Source organism: Diospyros lotus, chromosome 10 (assembly GCF_014633365.1).
Source record: "Diospyros lotus cultivar Yz01 chromosome 10, ASM1463336v1, whole genome shotgun sequence".
In the NCBI taxonomy this organism is placed as follows: Eukaryota; Viridiplantae; Streptophyta; class Magnoliopsida; order Ericales; family Ebenaceae; genus Diospyros; species Diospyros lotus.
Genome location: NC_068347.1, coordinates 32,048,948 through 32,065,557, shown reverse-complemented (window position 1 = coordinate 32,065,557; position 16,610 = coordinate 32,048,948). Strand labels below are relative to the sequence as shown.

Genomic DNA, 16,610 nt, shown 5'->3' with positions numbered 1-16,610 from the left:
AGATAACATGATCATAAGTAAATGTTGCGACAATACAAATTAGATAAAAAGTTTTTAAGATTTTTTTATTCTCGGGAAGGTTCGCAACCACAAAAAAACTGTGTCAAGCTTTATAATAAAGATGCTTTGTAATTTACTTCCCACATTTAAATATGATACAATCAATACTAATTAATAAAAGTGTGATGGATGAAAATAAAGTGCATGCATTTCAGCTAAAGTGCTTTTGAGCACTAGTTAGCCAAAAACCCATTCTGTAATCTCAATGAAGGACAAACATATATAATTTATGGGTAAAATTTTTTTATATTTTAGATAAAGTGTATTTTTTGTATTTTGTTTTTAACATCCACACAATTCTATTAATATATTAAATGATTCAGAAAAACACCATACATTTATCATTAACTAATAAAATTTAAAAATTAATAATATAAATTAGTATTAAAAAATTATCCATTGTTCAAGGGTCGGATGGTCCAAAATAGGGTTCTAACTTCAACCCAACTACCGGGAAGACAAGACGAATATAGAAAATATTTTATGATCGTACAAGTTGAAAGACTTACAGCAATGAGAGAAAATGGGCTACCCATCCCTTAGCTAGCTAGCTCAGATGATGGCGACCCCATATTATTTGTACATGAACAATTTGGGTGACAATTCTTTCCGTCCACTAACGGTTTTTTCTCCTCTCCATCCAAAATTGTATTTGTTTTTGTAACAGCGTACGAGGTGTTTGAGAGGATGGTGCCAAGTCATATCATCTAACCTGATAATTTACCTGATGAAGAAGCTGCATCAGGACACTGTCTCCTCCGCCAACAACATCACCAACTGGATCACTCCGATCATCGGTGCCTACGTCGCCGACGCCCATCTCGGCTGCCACTGGAACTTCCTCATCTCGACATATGCAGTGGACTTTAAGTGAATTTCTCAACTCATATTTTCACGAGACAACTGTTAACAAATAAAATAAACTCTCAAACTCTAATTTAATTCAATTTTACTTAAAAAAATATCCTAATTAAATAAACCTCTTAATTTCAATAACCTCATAATGCATATCAATAAAACCCTAATTACAGTTTTCCCAAATAATGTGGTCATAATCTTCAATCAATGAAACCCTTGTGCATAATGATGAAAACATACCAGAACATTCTAATTAAATTCAATGCAACTTAAACAAAAAACCCTAATTAAATTCAATTTAGTTTAAATCACCCACTAATGCATACTAATGAAACCCCAGCTAATTACTGTTTTCCCAAATACTGTGGCCATAATCCTCAATGAGTGAAACCCTAATAACTGTTTCCTTAACTTTAAAACCCTAATGCATATAAGTGAAAATATACAAGAGTTGTACAGAAGTAAAGAATAATATTGTTTTGACAAGAAGTAAACAAACGAGAGCAAATACTATTTCTACAGAGATCTTTCAATCAAACATTGATCAATTATATTAACGTCATGACTATAAAGTAAAAATAAAGAAACTCATGCCGTGCCAAGGTAGAAGGACCACTTACCCTTATTCCTTGTTGGGAAATCGAACGTTGTTTCCTTTATGACTCCTTTTCGTCATTGTTTTATCTAAGAGCTCTGCAAATGGGGATCTCAAAACCCTTGATTTCTTCCTTCGCATCGTCCTCTTCATCCCCGACATCTTCATCCTTTGATTGCTTTCTCTTTCGACATCGTCCTCGTCCTCCAATTTCTCTTCACATTTTTCTTTTCCCATTTTTCCTCTGTGTCGCCTCTTCAAGCTGAATAGATTAAAATTGTGAGCATTTCGAATCAATCATGATTCACCTTACAAAAAATTAATCATGGGTAGGGGTAAGCATTTCGAACCGATCGAAGTGTTACAGCTGAATAGATTAAAATTGTGTAAAAAATTGAATTGAATTGATGGAATAATTAAAAGTTTAAATGGAATAAACCAGAAATTTAAAAAACCAAATAAATATGAAAAAATTGAACTGATTAAAAAAATCAAACTGGATTGAATAAATCAAAAAACAACCGAAAAACCAAAAATCAAAAACTGAAAAAGCTAACAAAACTGAAAAACCAAACAAATCGAAAAAAAAAAAAAAAAACTAGAAAAAACCAAAAGAACATGTTCGCCTTACATTGTCAACTTTCGGTTCTTGTTGAAATTATATTACACATCACTGTTTAATAAAATTATATCAACACTTAAAAAGAAAAATGACAAAAAAAATCATTTCCTCTAATCAACATTTCATAATATAATTTAGTAAGTTTGAAGTGCAACGTACAAAGTAATATATCAACATCTTAATTAGATACCATTTTTAAGTTTAAGTACAAATATTCTGATCACATTATTACATACTATTTTCAAGTTTCAAGTGCAACATTTAACAAACAATAAAAAAAGAAGCATATATATAGGTCAAGTGCATAAACCTTGAAGCAACAATTAATGTAATCAAATGTTTTCTGTATAGATGTTAAACAGACAAAATCTCATCATTCGAGTGCATAAACTTTGGGTTCACTGCAAAGTAATCAACTTGTGCAAAATTTAGTAGTGGAAACAACCGTTAACATAATAATATAATTTAAAAAATAAACAACAATATAGTACAGATCATATACTTGCATATATATGAGATCTTCAAAACTCTAAATTTCCATAAACATAGGGTTGTTTATGATAATATTTGTTAGTTCTAAAAATAACACATAAAATTAATTAATTTTAAAGTAATAAGTATTGAACCAAAAATGAAAAGAATAAGCTTCTTTATAGGTATTACTATTATAATAATAGCACTTTCTGATAAGTTATTAAATATAAGTTATAATAAAAAGAATAAGCGTGGGGCTGATAAATAAAGATAGTTATAACTTTCTTATAAGTTTTAATTATAAGTTATAATTAAAAGAATAAGCTTTGTTATAGAATTTTCATAGGCCTGGGGCTGTTTATGATCAAATAAATATAGCACTTTCTTATAGTTGTTACCATTATATTATTATATATAGTTATAAGTTTCAATCTCTAACTCTTTAATAATTAACATGATTATATATAATTCATAAATAAAGATAATTAATTAAAAATTTAATTAATTTTTTTAGGCAACTTATCCCACCAAGTAAATGTTGTAACAATAAAGATGATTTATTAAATTACTCTGAAAATGTAGTACTGGGTATGGTACGGAGTTCCAGAGAATTTTCTAGAAAAGGAAATCCATTGAAATGGGAATCGACAGACCACTTTGCCCCCGACGTTTGTGTCTCTAGTTTGTGCTTCTCCTACTACGTCTACGTGTACGATCCAAGCCGCTGCTTTGTAATAACCTATAAGCCTTTTTTACTACAAATTAGATAAAAGTTTCAAGATTTTTTTTTGAACTTCATTGAAAAAAATATAGGAGATTATGTGACATGTAAGAGAAACAACTAGAACTCCCAAAACACAAAACTCAAGCCGTATATACAAGTACTTCATTGAAAAAAATATAGGAGATTATGTGACATGTAAGAGAAACAACTAGAACTCCCAAAACACAAAACTCAAGCCGTATATACAAGTCACCGATTATTTGCTGTCTAGCACTAGGATATCACGTACGCCTTGCATGGTGACATCATCACGTAAAAGAGAGTGAATCGACAGAAGCAAACAAGCGGAGTCCGGTTTTTTCTACGGCGTCCACCGGCCTGTGTCCATGGATGACATGTGGAAATCGAATATATATATATATATATATTTGTGATTGTCACTAAGATTTGTGTGAAATACGTAAGTGTGTAATGTGAGTGCGTAATGGATGAGATCATTAGATGTGTAAGGGTAAATATGTAAAGAAGCTAGCTAGGTAGCCAGCAGAGCTCGAAATAATAAATCAAAACTTTGGATATAGATGGTGATGGAGTCGCCTATGATCTACGCAATGCACCCTCAATCAGACGCTCGTCTTTAAACCTAATGGTTATAAATTGATACTGTGGTTGTGGATATATTGTTCTGTACCCAAGAGTTTTCTAGAGCAAGATTGATACTATAGTTGTGGGGGCTAAAGTGAAGCTGGTGGCCATGGCTACGTACACAGAGGATGGAACTGTGGATCTCGAAGGCAACCCTGTCCTTAGGTCCAACACAGGCCGATGGAGGGCTTCCTCCTTTCTTGTTGGTACTCTCTCTCTCTCTCTCTCTCTCTCAACAATAAGAAGTTCAAGAAGCTAGCTAGCCAGCCAGCAGAGCTTGAATACAATGGCTTCATGCACATTTTTGGGTGTTGCATATATATTGTTGGGAGGGACAATCGATCCCGTATGCAGAGTTATGTTTTATGTATTAACAAGTCTCATATATTTTCCGATCAATCGAACACAGCTGTCCTGACCACACTTCTGCAGTGTCTCATGGACAACGTAATCAAAACTTTGGCTACATCGTATGGAGTCGCCTGTGCACACAATAAACCCTCAATCAGACGCTCGTCTCCTGTGTCGAATGCGGGTTGATGGAAGATTGTGACTTATGAGTCACTCCCCGATTCATTAACTAAAGCAAGACAATTCCAAATTTTTTGACTGCATCCTCTGTGTGTGTGCGCGTGCGCCCGCGAACCATACAGAGATTATCTTTCATCTTCCATGGAAGCCACTAATGGTTTCTTCTCTTCTCCATCCAAAATTGTATTTTGTTTTTGTTTCAGTGTGGGAGATGTTTGTGGTGATGGCGTACCAATGCATAACATCTAACCTGATAAATTACCTGATGGAGAAGCTGCATCAGGACACAGTCTCCGCCTCCAACAACGTCACCAACTGGGTCGGCACCGTCTGGATCATTACGATCATCGGCGCCTACGTCGCCGACGCCCATCTCGGCCGCTACCGGACCTTGCTCATCGCATCAGCAATTTATCTTTCCGGTATGTCAGTCCTAACGTTGGCAGTTTCAGTCCCCGGAATAAAACCGCCACAATGCTCGGCCGCCGCCGCCGCCGTCCAATCCGGCGACTGCAAGAAGGCCTCAACGCTTCAACTAGCAGTGTTTTATGGCGCACTCTACACGCTGGCCGTCGGCATCGGCGTGGCGAAGCCCAACACCTCGACCATGGCAGCAGACCAGTTCGACGAGTTCGAGCCCAAGGAGAAGGATCAGAAGCTTTCCTTCTTCAACTGGTGGACGTTCAGCGTCTCCATCGGCACACTCTTCGCCAACACAGTTCTTGTGTACATACAGGATAATGTGGGGTGGACTTTGGGATATGGGCTTCCCACCGCCGGCCTGGCCGTGTCGATTTTGATCTTCCTGGCCGGCACGCCCTTCTACCGGCCCCGGGTGCCCACCGGAAGTCCCTTCACGAGGATGGCGAAGGTCATTGTCGCTGCCGCGAGGAAGTGGAAAGTGCCGGTTCCCGGCGATCCCAAAGAACTCTTCGAACTGAACTTGGAAGAGTACATCAAGAAAGGAAAGTTTAGGATTGATTCCACGCCCACCTTGAGGTTTGTTTCAGCTCATATGAATTTAATTTCAATGCACTCAAAATGTTTGACATATTGCCACAATGAAGCCGGTTGTCATGCTTTTGGCCAGTATTATCCCGTTGCTACCATCCTTGTCGTTATGTTAAAGGACATTCTGAGTTCCAATCTTAATTATATTATAGGGGTATCACTTTTACAAATCTTTCTGTAAATAGCTCTGTTCTACAACCATATAATAATTCATTCGAACAACCATATAATAATTCATTCAACACAGAACACATTTCATTACATTGAGTCCCATGTTTCTTCTAATAGATGTACTTCTGCAGGTTCCTCAGCAAAGCCAGTGTAAGAACAGGTTCTACAAGTCCATGGATGCTCTGCTCAGTTACTCAAGTGGAGGAGACAAAGCAGATGCTGAGAATGATACCGATCCTAGTCGCGACATTCGTTCCAAGCACAATGATCGCGCAAATAAACACCCTTTTCGTCAAACAAGGCACCACACTCGAAAGAAATGTTGGCGGCTTCAAAATTCCCCCGGCCAATCTAACCGGATTTGTGACAGTCTCCACGCTTGTCTGTACGGTGATCTATGACCGGTGCTTCGTCAAGATGATGAAAACATGGAAACGGACACAGAATCCCCGGGGAATCAGTATGCTTCAGAGAATGGGGATTGGATTAGTCCTCACCATCATCGTCATGCTAATTGCATCTCTTACGGAAAGGTACAGGCTAAAGGTGGCCAAGGATCATGGCGTGGTTGCAAGTGGAGGACAAGTTCCTCTAACCATATTCATCTTAGTCCCTCAGTTTGTGCTCATGGGAACGGCTAATGCATTTCTAGAGCCGGCAAGGACTGAGTTTTTCTATGATCAAGCACCCGAGAGCATGAAGAGTCTCGGAACTTCCTATGCGATGATTACGGTAGGAGTTGGGAACTTCCTCAGCAGCTTCCTTCTTTCAACTGTTGCTCACATCACAGAGAAGCATGGTCACAGAGGGTGGATTCTGAATAACCTCAATGCTTCTCACCTCGACTACTACTACGCGTTTTTCTGCATTCTTAACATCTTAAATTTCGTTTTCTTCTTGGTTGTGAGCAAGTACTACGTCTACAAGGCTTAAGGTCCCAAGGGAGGGGTGTTGGTGGAGATGGTAGGTCAACCATGAGGAGACTGATTTGGGCCTTTCAAAACCCATTTAGTTTTATAAAAATTTTACAGTAGCTTTTGCGAGGCTCATCTACGTTGTTAGTGTTTGATGTTAGTGTATGCCATACATCTTAGAAGTACTTGACACTTTTCAAGTCTTTTACCATTAGTGTACGCTCTATAATTTAAGTGTTAAGTAGTACTTGATATACTAAGATCTGATGTCGTTAGTGTATGTCCTACATCTTAAGTGTTGAGGTGTACTCAATACATTAAGAATTGATATTGAATTGATAAGGTCGTTTAAGTGACAAAATACTCTTTGTCACAATAAAATTGGTGATATTGTGACAAAACTCTATTTTGTCACAATATACTTATTAAGACAAGCTTGTTGTGACTAATGTGTGACAAATCAATTTCGTCATAATAAGTATGTTGTGACAATTTTTATAGTTCTTGTGGCAAAATAATTTATCACAAGAAGCCTAATTTCTTATAGTGTTTATTCTTTTCGAGGCCCTTGAAATACCTTCCTGAAAGAGGCCCAGACTCTTTTCGGAAGCCGATTAATTCCTCTCTGAAAGGTGTTTCAAACCCTTTTTGAGAACCGTCTACAAAAACCGAGCACCCGACCAGTCTACCCTCCCAAGGGACAACCTCTCCGAGAAACCTTTTCAACCCTTCCGCAACCTCTTCTCTCGGGAAGCCCTCTTCGAGAGAGCTCTTACAGCGGCCACTTTCGAACATTGACATCTTACACGACTCTAGACGACAGTTTTCCTCGCCCTAAAGAATTTTCAATTGTTGTATTTTGACAACAGTAATATATTTAGTTGTTTCATGTTCATATTATCTATTGGTAAGGTTTGTCTTTTATATTTATTTATTCATTCAGCAATTACTTAAATATAACATGCCAAATGACAAAGTCGCTAGGTTTACTCTACAGTGTGATTTCAATTGTAAAGTCTTTGATACACTCAGGAGTAAAACATTAAACTTGTCCTTGGTCAAAAGTGTCATTGAGACAGGACATTAATGACATAGAAAGACCGATATGCGCTATGTTGTTATCTTTAGGAAAGGTAATAGTTGATCTTACAGAGTATGGATATGGGATACCTAAGCTAATACACGAGTGTTTGTTGGTGAGTACAAGTTCACTAGACTGACCTGAACAAAATGATTCCTTATGGATCTTACAAGAGTGTCTAAAGAAATCTCTAGTGATCGTTGTGCAAGTAATCCTTCAACTTGAGGTCACTACCGTGTCTTGCATATAGATTCGTATAGTTTGACACTATTAAGGACGCATCTCAATAAGAAGTGTGAGTAAGGTAGTGATTGGGTATATGATGTGTTGCAGGAGAACATTTACCAAAACAAAGGGTTAGAACAAAATATAAGTAAAATCTAAAAGAATATCGAAACAATCAAGATCACAAAAGAGTAAACAAAGAGAACTCCCTGTAAAATATCTTTTCAAGGCTCAAATCTGAATCTGTCCAGTTTGTACCACCCAAGTAACTCCAAAAAATAAGGACACCAAGCCTCACGGAAGCACACAAGATCCAAGCCACGAGAACCCCCAAATCGGAGCCCAAACCCTATCGGCCAGAACACCAAATCTCTTACCCAAAACCATATAGGTTACGTTCACAGCAAGATCCACCAAGGAACAAGAAGAAGAACAATCACGAAGATATGGGACTCGAGAGAAGTGACTAAAAGCTTACCTTCAAAAAGAGACCATCAGAATGGATTAATAGGGAACCCCCATGGATCGTCCAAGTCATCCACAAGGAAAGACAGATCAGACTGAGAGAGAAGGGGGAACACATCGGATCGGCCTTACAAGGAAAGCAATCGGGTGAGCCAAGAAAGAGAGAGAATCGGCCGTCAAATAAAGGCAACAAGAAAGCAGAAAGGGGCTTTTATATGACGGTGCTAGGGCACGACTGGGGAGCAATTTGGCTTGGGCTTGGGCTTCTTTAAGCCTTGAGCAAATGGGCTCAGCCCATTTCTCCTCCAAATACTTAATTAAGGGTTTATGGCCTGACTTCTTTAATGGGCTGCCAATGGGTGGTATTTTGGACTATACTTCAATCCCAGGATGAAATCTATGAAGATAAACCCGAATCTTAATCATAGCCTTGGGCCTCGTTGGGAAACAAAAAACAACATGATGAAGCATGCAAAGGCTATGTGTGAGCCAATACAATATTCATCAACCCTTAATTTTAGAGATATGTTTCATTTGGGGAAATATAACTTATAAATCTATGGCCATAGCAGGATAGTGATACTATGGAAACTATACTTTCTGGGAACCAAAGAAATATTGAATGGAAATTGACACACAATCCATGTCCCTACTTAATTGAGACATTTTAAACCGATGAAGGGTTTAAATTGCATGAGAAAATCATTACTGAAAGACAGTGATCATAATTTGATCCCTCTACCAATTAGGGGCCATGATGGATTTCTAGACTCTGTTTATGGTCTATGGCTTTATTCGGTAAAGTTATGGCCAACATATGTAGAAGCCTAATGGATCACATGCAATAAGGGTTTACAAATACAAGGTAATGACAGATAACTAGGATTGGAGAATTCTAATAAGGAATTAAGAGTTCTTAAATATTAATAATTAATATTTTAAAACTTATAATAAATTAGTCTATTAATTAAATTTGTTATAATTCACCTAAAATCCTAATTGAACTAGGGTACCCAAACTAATGGCTTGGCTCTCGGTGGATTGTTACTTAATTAAACTATAGACTTATTTATGAAACTAATCTAAGGACATTGGGTGACTTAAAGAGCTTAATGAGATATTTTAAAGTGTTTAAAACTAAGATGCAAATGAGTTATTTTAAAGTATTTAAAACATTAACCTAAAAGGAGAATGAAAAGAAATGAAATTGATAGAAAGGGAATTGATTTGTTGCCCACATTGGACAACAATTATGTTGCGATCATGATCTTAATGTTGAGTTGGAGCTGGGACAACAATTATGTTGCGATCATGATCTTGATATTGAGTTAGAGCTGGGGCTACTAAGATGAATGCAATAACTATAGATATGATATTGGAAATAGATCGATTTTATATCACCTTTCAATTGGAATTTGGAAATAGATCGATTTTATATCACCTTTCAATTGGAATTAGTTCCCGAGGCTAGTCTAATGGATGGAATTGACTTCAATTGACTAAGATTTGAAGATTTGATCGGTCCAGTGCCTTTTGTGGCTCCAAACTATTAGATGGGAAAATTACAAATAATGACATGTTGTGTATAGAGTTTGGTGAAATGGATGATCGGGCCGAGGGCTGCACCCTCTTCCCCTCACTCTCCTTTCCCTAACTCTGCTCGCCTTGAGTCATCAAAACCTTTCTAACTTCTATGGATTGCGTTGGAGGAAATCCACCAAAGCTAGGCAGATAGAGACTCCTTTCCCGCTGCTAATGGAGAGCAAGCTAGAGACTCCTTTCCCGCTGCTAATGGAGAGCAAGATAGAAACAAGATCAAATGATTGTTTTTTTAACAAGTTCAAAATAACGAAAAGTTTATATCGGTCATATGAATTTCGCTGTACTTCAAGATTCAACGAACTCCATAAATCTACCTAATAAATATACGAAGGCAAAAAATAAAATTTAAAATCAAATACAACTAACTTACAAGGTTGCCAGAGAATCTGAGGAACTTCTTGCTTCTCCCCTCTCTATCTCTCTCTCCTTCCCTTGTTCTTCTTTCCTTGACTCAAGAGATAGTGTCGAGTTCTGTGACTCAAACTCCATAAATCTACCTAATAAATATATGAAGGCAAAAAATAAATTTTAAAATCAAATACAACTTAACTTACAAGGTTGCCAGAATCTGAAGAACTTCTTGCTTCTCCTCTCCAGAGAGCGTCCAATTCTGGGACTTGATGGCAGTTCGTATGTCTATGGGAGGATGCAATTATTGACTAGGGAGCATGATAAATAAAGCGTCAAAGGATTCGTCCAGATCTGCTGTCCCAAGAAACTGTCTCCATGCTGTCTCAGCTAATTAAATTTTAACAACTCATCCAATTTTACACCACCACCTTTTTTTTTTTTTTTTTTTGTATATAAACACAACTTAACAATGAATCCAGATTTGCTCTCACTTCCTACTGTCTCCTTGACTATCTCTCCAATTAAATTATGTCATTTCATTAAATTAATACACATCATCAAATAATAATATATATTAATAACGACAAAAAATTTAATATTCTTCTTTTAAAATTTATTTTGTAATTAACAAAAAAAACTTATCTCTTCTAGAGATGAAGAAATAAATTTTTTTCGAGACAAAATACTTCCAAACAGGTATTCACAGAATTTATTTATTCTTAACATTTTATAATTGTTTGATATGTCTAAATAATAATATGAAGTGCTCCATTAATTATTTAATTAACTTATATAAAGAATTTTTAAAAAAAGTATTTATTTTATATATCTTCAGCTATATTTTTTTTCTACCATATTAACATCTCACATTTCAATTTACAATTGAAAATTTAAAAGTGAAATAATGAAATAAAAAGACAAAATAATTAACAAAAAAAGCAAGTTGAAGACTTGAGGGAGTGGGACTGAATTTGGGCGTTTAGATCCTCCCTGTCAGTTAGTTGGCCGCACAGACCACGTACTCGGAGACGGGGCACATATTATTTAGAATTATCTTAATCTGGCAGTTAATATCTAAGAATATTCAAAGTTCAATCAATCACTCGCTCCGACAGGCCGATGGATGGCTTGCTCCTTTTTTAGGGCGTTCATGGAGAGAGAGAGAACCTCTAGAGGGCAATTGCAGACCTAAGAGTTTTCTAAAACAAGATTAATACTATTATTACGGAGGCTGAAGAAGCTGCTAGTCATGGCAACACACAGGATGGAACGGTGGATCTCAAAGGCAACCCCGTTTGTAGGTCTAAGACAGGCCGATGGAAGGCTTGCTCCTTTGTTGCTGGTACTCACCCCCCCCCCCCCCCCCTCCTCTCTCTCTCTCTCAACAAGAAGAAGATCAAGTTGTCCCCCCCCCCCCCCCCTCTCTCTCTCTCTCAACAAGAAGAAGATCAAGTTGTCCCCCCCCCCCCCCCCCCTCTCTCTCTCTCTCAACAAGAAGAAGATCAAGTTGTGTTTTATATATAACAAGTCTCATATATTTTCCGATCAATCGAACACAACTGTACTGACCACACTTCTGCAGTGTCTCATGGACACCGTAATAATATATTTTTAGGTTTTGATTACTATTTTTCGGTTTGGATTTGCACATCAACAGGTAATTCTTTGCCATTCCTCTATAATCTACTCTCTTGGAGAGATAAGCACATAAATTAATCAATATAGATAGAAATGATAAATGATAGATAATGAAATCTCTACTCTCTCTATCTTGATATTGAAGAATTTGCAGACAGATGAACACATAAATCAAACTTTCAATTCAGCTCATTCTTTTGAAACTTGAAAAGTTTTTGTATAAATCTTTTAATTCCTGTAATTTGACATTTTTTTTTCGCGTGACAAGTGAAACTTAGATTATTTCAATTAAAGCATTATATCTGTATTTTTAAATTTATTTAATCACTATATTTTGACATGTAAAAAAAAAGATTAAATTAATTTATCTCATTTTATTATTATTTTTTTTTTAACATATCAAAATAAAGAGATGATCACACAAGAATATAAATTTGTACTTCAACATTCAACAAACTCAATAAATCTACCTAATCAATATATGAAGGCCAAACTAAATTTTAAAATCAAATACAACTTACAAGGTTGCCAGAATCTGAGGACCTTCTTGCTTCTTCTCCCCTCCCTCTCCCTCCCTCCCTCCCTTGTTCTTCTTTCCTTGACTCGAGAGTGTCGAGTTCTGGGACTCAATGGCAGTTTGCATGTCTATGGGATAAATTTACCTAATAAATATACGAAGGCAAAAATAAATTTTAAAATCAAATACAACTTAACTTACAAGGGTGCCAGAATCTGAAGAACTTTGCTTCTCCTCTCCAGAGAAAGTGGGATTCTCGGACGCAATTATTGACCAGTGAGCATGAAAATGCGTCAAAGGAGTGGTTCATAATAAAAGGAGCCGTGAGCAGAAGCTGGCAACCATATATTAAAGTTATTCCCCCACCATGTAGCGGAATTTACTTGAGAAATTAGTTGAGCAGAGGTTCGGTGAATAACGCTGGGCAAATGAAATTATTCAGATTGGGTCACGGCAAATGAGAGAAGGTTTGGTTCGGCGAGCCCATCTTTTTAATTAATTAATTAAACTATTTCATCCATAAACTCAATTCTGAATGTCTGCCATATCAATTAATTAATTAATTAATTAAATTTTAAATTTATGTCATATTAATAACTAAAAAATAAAATATTTAATATTTAAATTATTAAAAAATATTATTTTAAATCTTTACGTAAAATATTATTTTATATTAAAAAATCATATCAATATCAAATTATGTTTAATGCATAAATATGACTTTTAATTTTTAATTGATAAAAAAAAATTGAAACAAAAATAAGCCTAATTTCATTAAAAACATAAATTTTATAAAACTATCTAAAAACTTCATAAAATATCTAAAAATATTAAAAAAAACTTAAATTTCATAAAAATACCTAAAAATTTCATTTAAAAATTAAAAATATTCAAAAATACCTAAATTTTATAAAAAGAATTAAAAATTTCGTAAAAAAAACCCCTAAAAATTTTATATCTAAATTTCACAAAAAAGATTCAAAAATTTTATAAAAAAACCTAAAAATATTTCCCCAAAAAAAGAAAGATACGCTAAGACCTGGAGATGATGAACTGCAGAAATTAGAGCCGAACCTAGATGGAGTAAACATAAAATCGAGTACACAACGTGTGAAAGTCCCTCGGTTGTCCAGTGATCAGCAGGAGTGATGGGTGGCATGAATTCTCGTGTTCAAACACTCTTACGCAGTCACGATAGATCAGACTCAAATTTATTTTATTTTTATTTTTTTTGTTAAAAATCGTAAGATCCAATAACGAGATCTCGCAAGAAAGAACATCCTAAGTACAGAACGTGAGAATCAACATACCATATAATTTGTGAATCAGAGACATAAATTTTATAAAAATACTAGACATAAATCGAATCATTAACCTGGCAACAAAACCTGTGAATCATCAACCTGCCAACAAAAGCTTGTGAATCGAGTACAAAAAACCCGTGAATCAACAAAAACTTCATTAAATGATGTCATAAACAAGAGAAGGAATAAACCACCCCATCATTAGCACGCACCATGTGTAGTCGGAAACACCAAACATGTAGCGGCAATCCTCGGAGAAACAACAATCATCACAACCCAGCGCTGCTCTCCGTTGTTCACCGGATAGAGAAGCGAAAAACTTTGAAGAATAGCCTAAGATGTAGCCATCGTCGTCTTCCCCAGCTCCGTCATCGAACGAAGTTGAGAGCATGGCTTTGAGGATCGTACTGAAAACTGGTTCCTGTATTTCTTGTGGAAATATATACTCGCTAATCCTCCTGATGAAGTTCTTCCACTTGGGCCCGGTGACCATCTCCGACGCCTCCTTCATCTGTCTCAGCTTCGTCGCCAGCCATCTCTGGCTCTCCTTCTGCTCGCCTCCCGGCTGCAGCAATAAATTTAACTTCTGAGGAACTTACAAGGTTGCCAGAATCTGAGGAACTTCCTCCCTCTCCTCCCTCCCTCGTTCTTATTTCTTCGTTCTCGAGAGACATCAGGGGGGAGGGCTTTCTTGGTCTACCGGGGTGGGGGGGGGGGGGTTGCTCTCCTTTTTTTTCTTTTCTGTCCATTCAATCAATATCAGTCAATGAAAATCAACATGGGGAGGCGGGGGGATGGCGATTAAAGCTGATAAGATGGGTGGTGTTTAAGTTGGCTACGCTTGTTTCTAACAACGTCTATTTTGAGTAGTGTTTAAGTTATATAATAATATTAAAATTAAATATTATTTAAATTAATAATATGTTTGGATAAATATATTTTTAAGTTATTAATATAAAATTATGTGTTTGGTTTATAAAAATTGATAAACTGTTAAATTTGACAAAAAGATTAAAATGGACATAATATTAAATAATGTAAATAAAATTCAAAAAATATAATTTTTTTTTTAAAAAATTGTAATTGATGTCTAATTACTGAAATACTTACAATTACATGTTAATAAATTATAAAATAATTTTTAAAATATATAAATTTTTTATTTTATGTATAAATTTAAATTTAATTCATAAAAATATTTAATATATATGTTGAAATATTATATAAAATTATTTATTTTTTTAATTTTGTCAATACATAAAATTATTGAACTTGGAAGAAGGTAATTTGGAAGTAAAAGGAGCCAGCAACAGACACGGCAGAAGAGAGACCCCGAGCGGTGGTAACTAGGAGGCAGCGATGGCAGTTTGTAGCGCTAGAGGCAGCGATGGACAACGCTGGGCAGCGATGCTCGAAAATGGCAACGACAGGCAACATTGGGCAACGATGGTAGCTATGGGCAACAATGGTGACCGTTGTGGGAGGAGATCCAACAATGGAGGAGACATAGATGCTGTGGAAGAAGAGAACTTCGTTAAAGGAGAAGAGGATATTAAAATTGAAAGAGGGCAAAATAGTTATTCCCTTTGTCAACTCTAAAAGTTCTCACAAGTTTTTTTCCAAAAACTATTGTCCCAAAATTTTCTTTAAACGTTAATACAAAAGTATTTAAGTTGTGAAGTTTTGAAGCTCTTTGATAAATTCAAACAGGTAAGTAAATAAATTTTACAACTTAAATGCTGCCCTAATAACTTATAAACGGTCAACTCGTATTGCCGAACAAAACCAAAATCAGTCAATGAAAATCAACATGGGGGGATGGCGATTAAAGTTGTCGCGGCGCTTGTTGTCCCAATTTGCTCTCCCTTTTTTTCTTTTCTGTCCCTTCAATTAAAATCAGTCAATGAAAATCAATTACATCATTTAAAAAATATTATTATTTTATAATAAGTGATCCGACTGATTTTCAATAGCAAATTCAAACGGTAGATCTCCGAAATCAGTCACATCATTTAAAAGAAATTATTATTTTATAATAAGTGATCTGACTGATTTTCAACAGCAAAATCAACCAACAGATCTCCGCTGAGGGAAAAGGAGTAGGGTGGTGCAAAAAAACCGTCAAATCGCGAAAATCGCCCGCACCAAATCACACCGCACCAAACCGTGCGATTTTTTGGGGGTGCGGTTTGGCACGGTTTGAGAAATTCTCAAACCGTGCGGTTTGCAGTTTGTGATTTTTTTGGTTTGGTTAAAACCAAACCGGCCAAGTAGTATATTAATAAAAAAATTAAAAATATCTAATAATTTAAAAATTAAAAAAGTAAATTAAAAATATATACTTTCTTGACCATGAATTATATTGTGGATTTTTGTGTTATTTTTATATTATGAGCATGTGGTTATGTTGTAGATTTAAAACTTTTAAATTTGTATTTTTTATTAGATAGTAACTTATTTTAGTTTTAAACTCCAAGATACTATAAAAATTTAAAAATTATGATTTTATGCATTGATTTTTATGTTTTAATTAAAAATTTATAAGTTAGTGAAGGAAATACCAAATGAAACAATAAAAAAGCATCAAACCGCGGAAACCGCACCAGACCGGACCGCAAATGCGGTGCGGTCTGGTGCGATTTGTGCACACCAAACCAGACCGCGTGGTCTGGTTTAATGCCAAACCGCATGTTTAAATCCTTCCCAAACCGCACCGTGTACACCCCTAGAAAGGAGTGCGATTTTGTGCACCTACTTTAACGAAGGTGCGCATCATCCACAGCCAATGAGTCCCCCGATCGGATGGAAAATAGGAAAATTCT

The 16,610-nt window shown here is 35.9% G+C and overlaps 2 protein-coding genes across 17 annotated transcripts; one reads left to right on the top strand and one right to left on the bottom strand.

Moving 5' to 3' along the window:
* Positions 1–417: 417 nt before the first annotated feature.
* Positions 418–14,599, bottom strand: LOC127811550 (uncharacterized). 16 transcript variants are annotated; one of them, XR_008025713.1, is made up of 6 exons: positions 12,686–14,593; positions 12,489–12,612; positions 10,533–10,707; positions 10,349–10,475; positions 1,539–1,775; positions 418–963 (listed from the first exon to the last, which is right to left on the bottom strand). XR_008025713.1 is itself a non-coding variant. In XM_052351506.1 (6 exons), the coding sequence occupies exons 1-5, from the start codon at positions 14,001–14,003 to the stop codon at positions 1,541–1,543; spliced, it is 618 nt and encodes a 205-aa protein (XP_052207466.1). In that variant the 5' UTR covers positions 14,004–14,588; the 3' UTR covers positions 418–963; positions 1,539–1,540. The 16 variants fall into 16 exon arrangements, 3 of the variants coding, with proteins under 3 accessions (XP_052207466.1, XP_052207468.1, XP_052207467.1); XR_008025712.1 differs by having other exon boundaries at positions 10,349–10,471; XR_008025715.1 differs by having other exon boundaries at positions 10,349–10,471; positions 10,533–10,637; positions 12,686–14,592.
* Positions 4,047–6,624, top strand: LOC127811549 (protein NRT1/ PTR FAMILY 5.2-like). Its single transcript, XM_052351505.1, has 3 exons — positions 4,047–4,184; positions 4,713–5,508; positions 5,823–6,624. The coding sequence occupies exons 1-3, from the start codon at positions 4,088–4,090 to the stop codon at positions 6,622–6,624; spliced, it is 1,695 nt and encodes a 564-aa protein (XP_052207465.1). The 5' UTR covers positions 4,047–4,087.
* Positions 14,600–16,610: the final 2,011 nt, after the last annotated feature.

Excerpts from the sequence above, each read along its gene's own strand:
- LOC127811549 (XM_052351505.1), top strand. The coding sequence starts at position 4,088 with ATGGCTACGTACACAGAGGATGGAACTGTGGATCTCGAAGGCAACCCT. Across the intron at positions 4,185-4,712 it reads GGCTTCCTCCTTTCTTGTTG|TGTGGGAGATGTTTGTGGTG; the intron begins GTACTCTCTCTC and ends TTTTTGTTTCAG. Across the intron at positions 5,509-5,822 it reads GATTCCACGCCCACCTTGAG|GTTCCTCAGCAAAGCCAGTG; the intron begins GTTTGTTTCAGC and ends GTACTTCTGCAG.
- LOC127811550 (XM_052351506.1), bottom strand. Across the intron at positions 12,613-12,685 it reads CTTCAGATTCTGGCACCCTT|ACATGCAAACTGCCATTGAG; the intron begins GTAAGTTAAGTT and ends TTTATCCCATAG. Across the intron at positions 10,472-12,488 it reads CCTCAGATTCTGGCAACCTT|ATTTATGGAGTTTGAGTCAC; the intron begins GTAAGTTGTATT and ends TTTATTAGGTAG.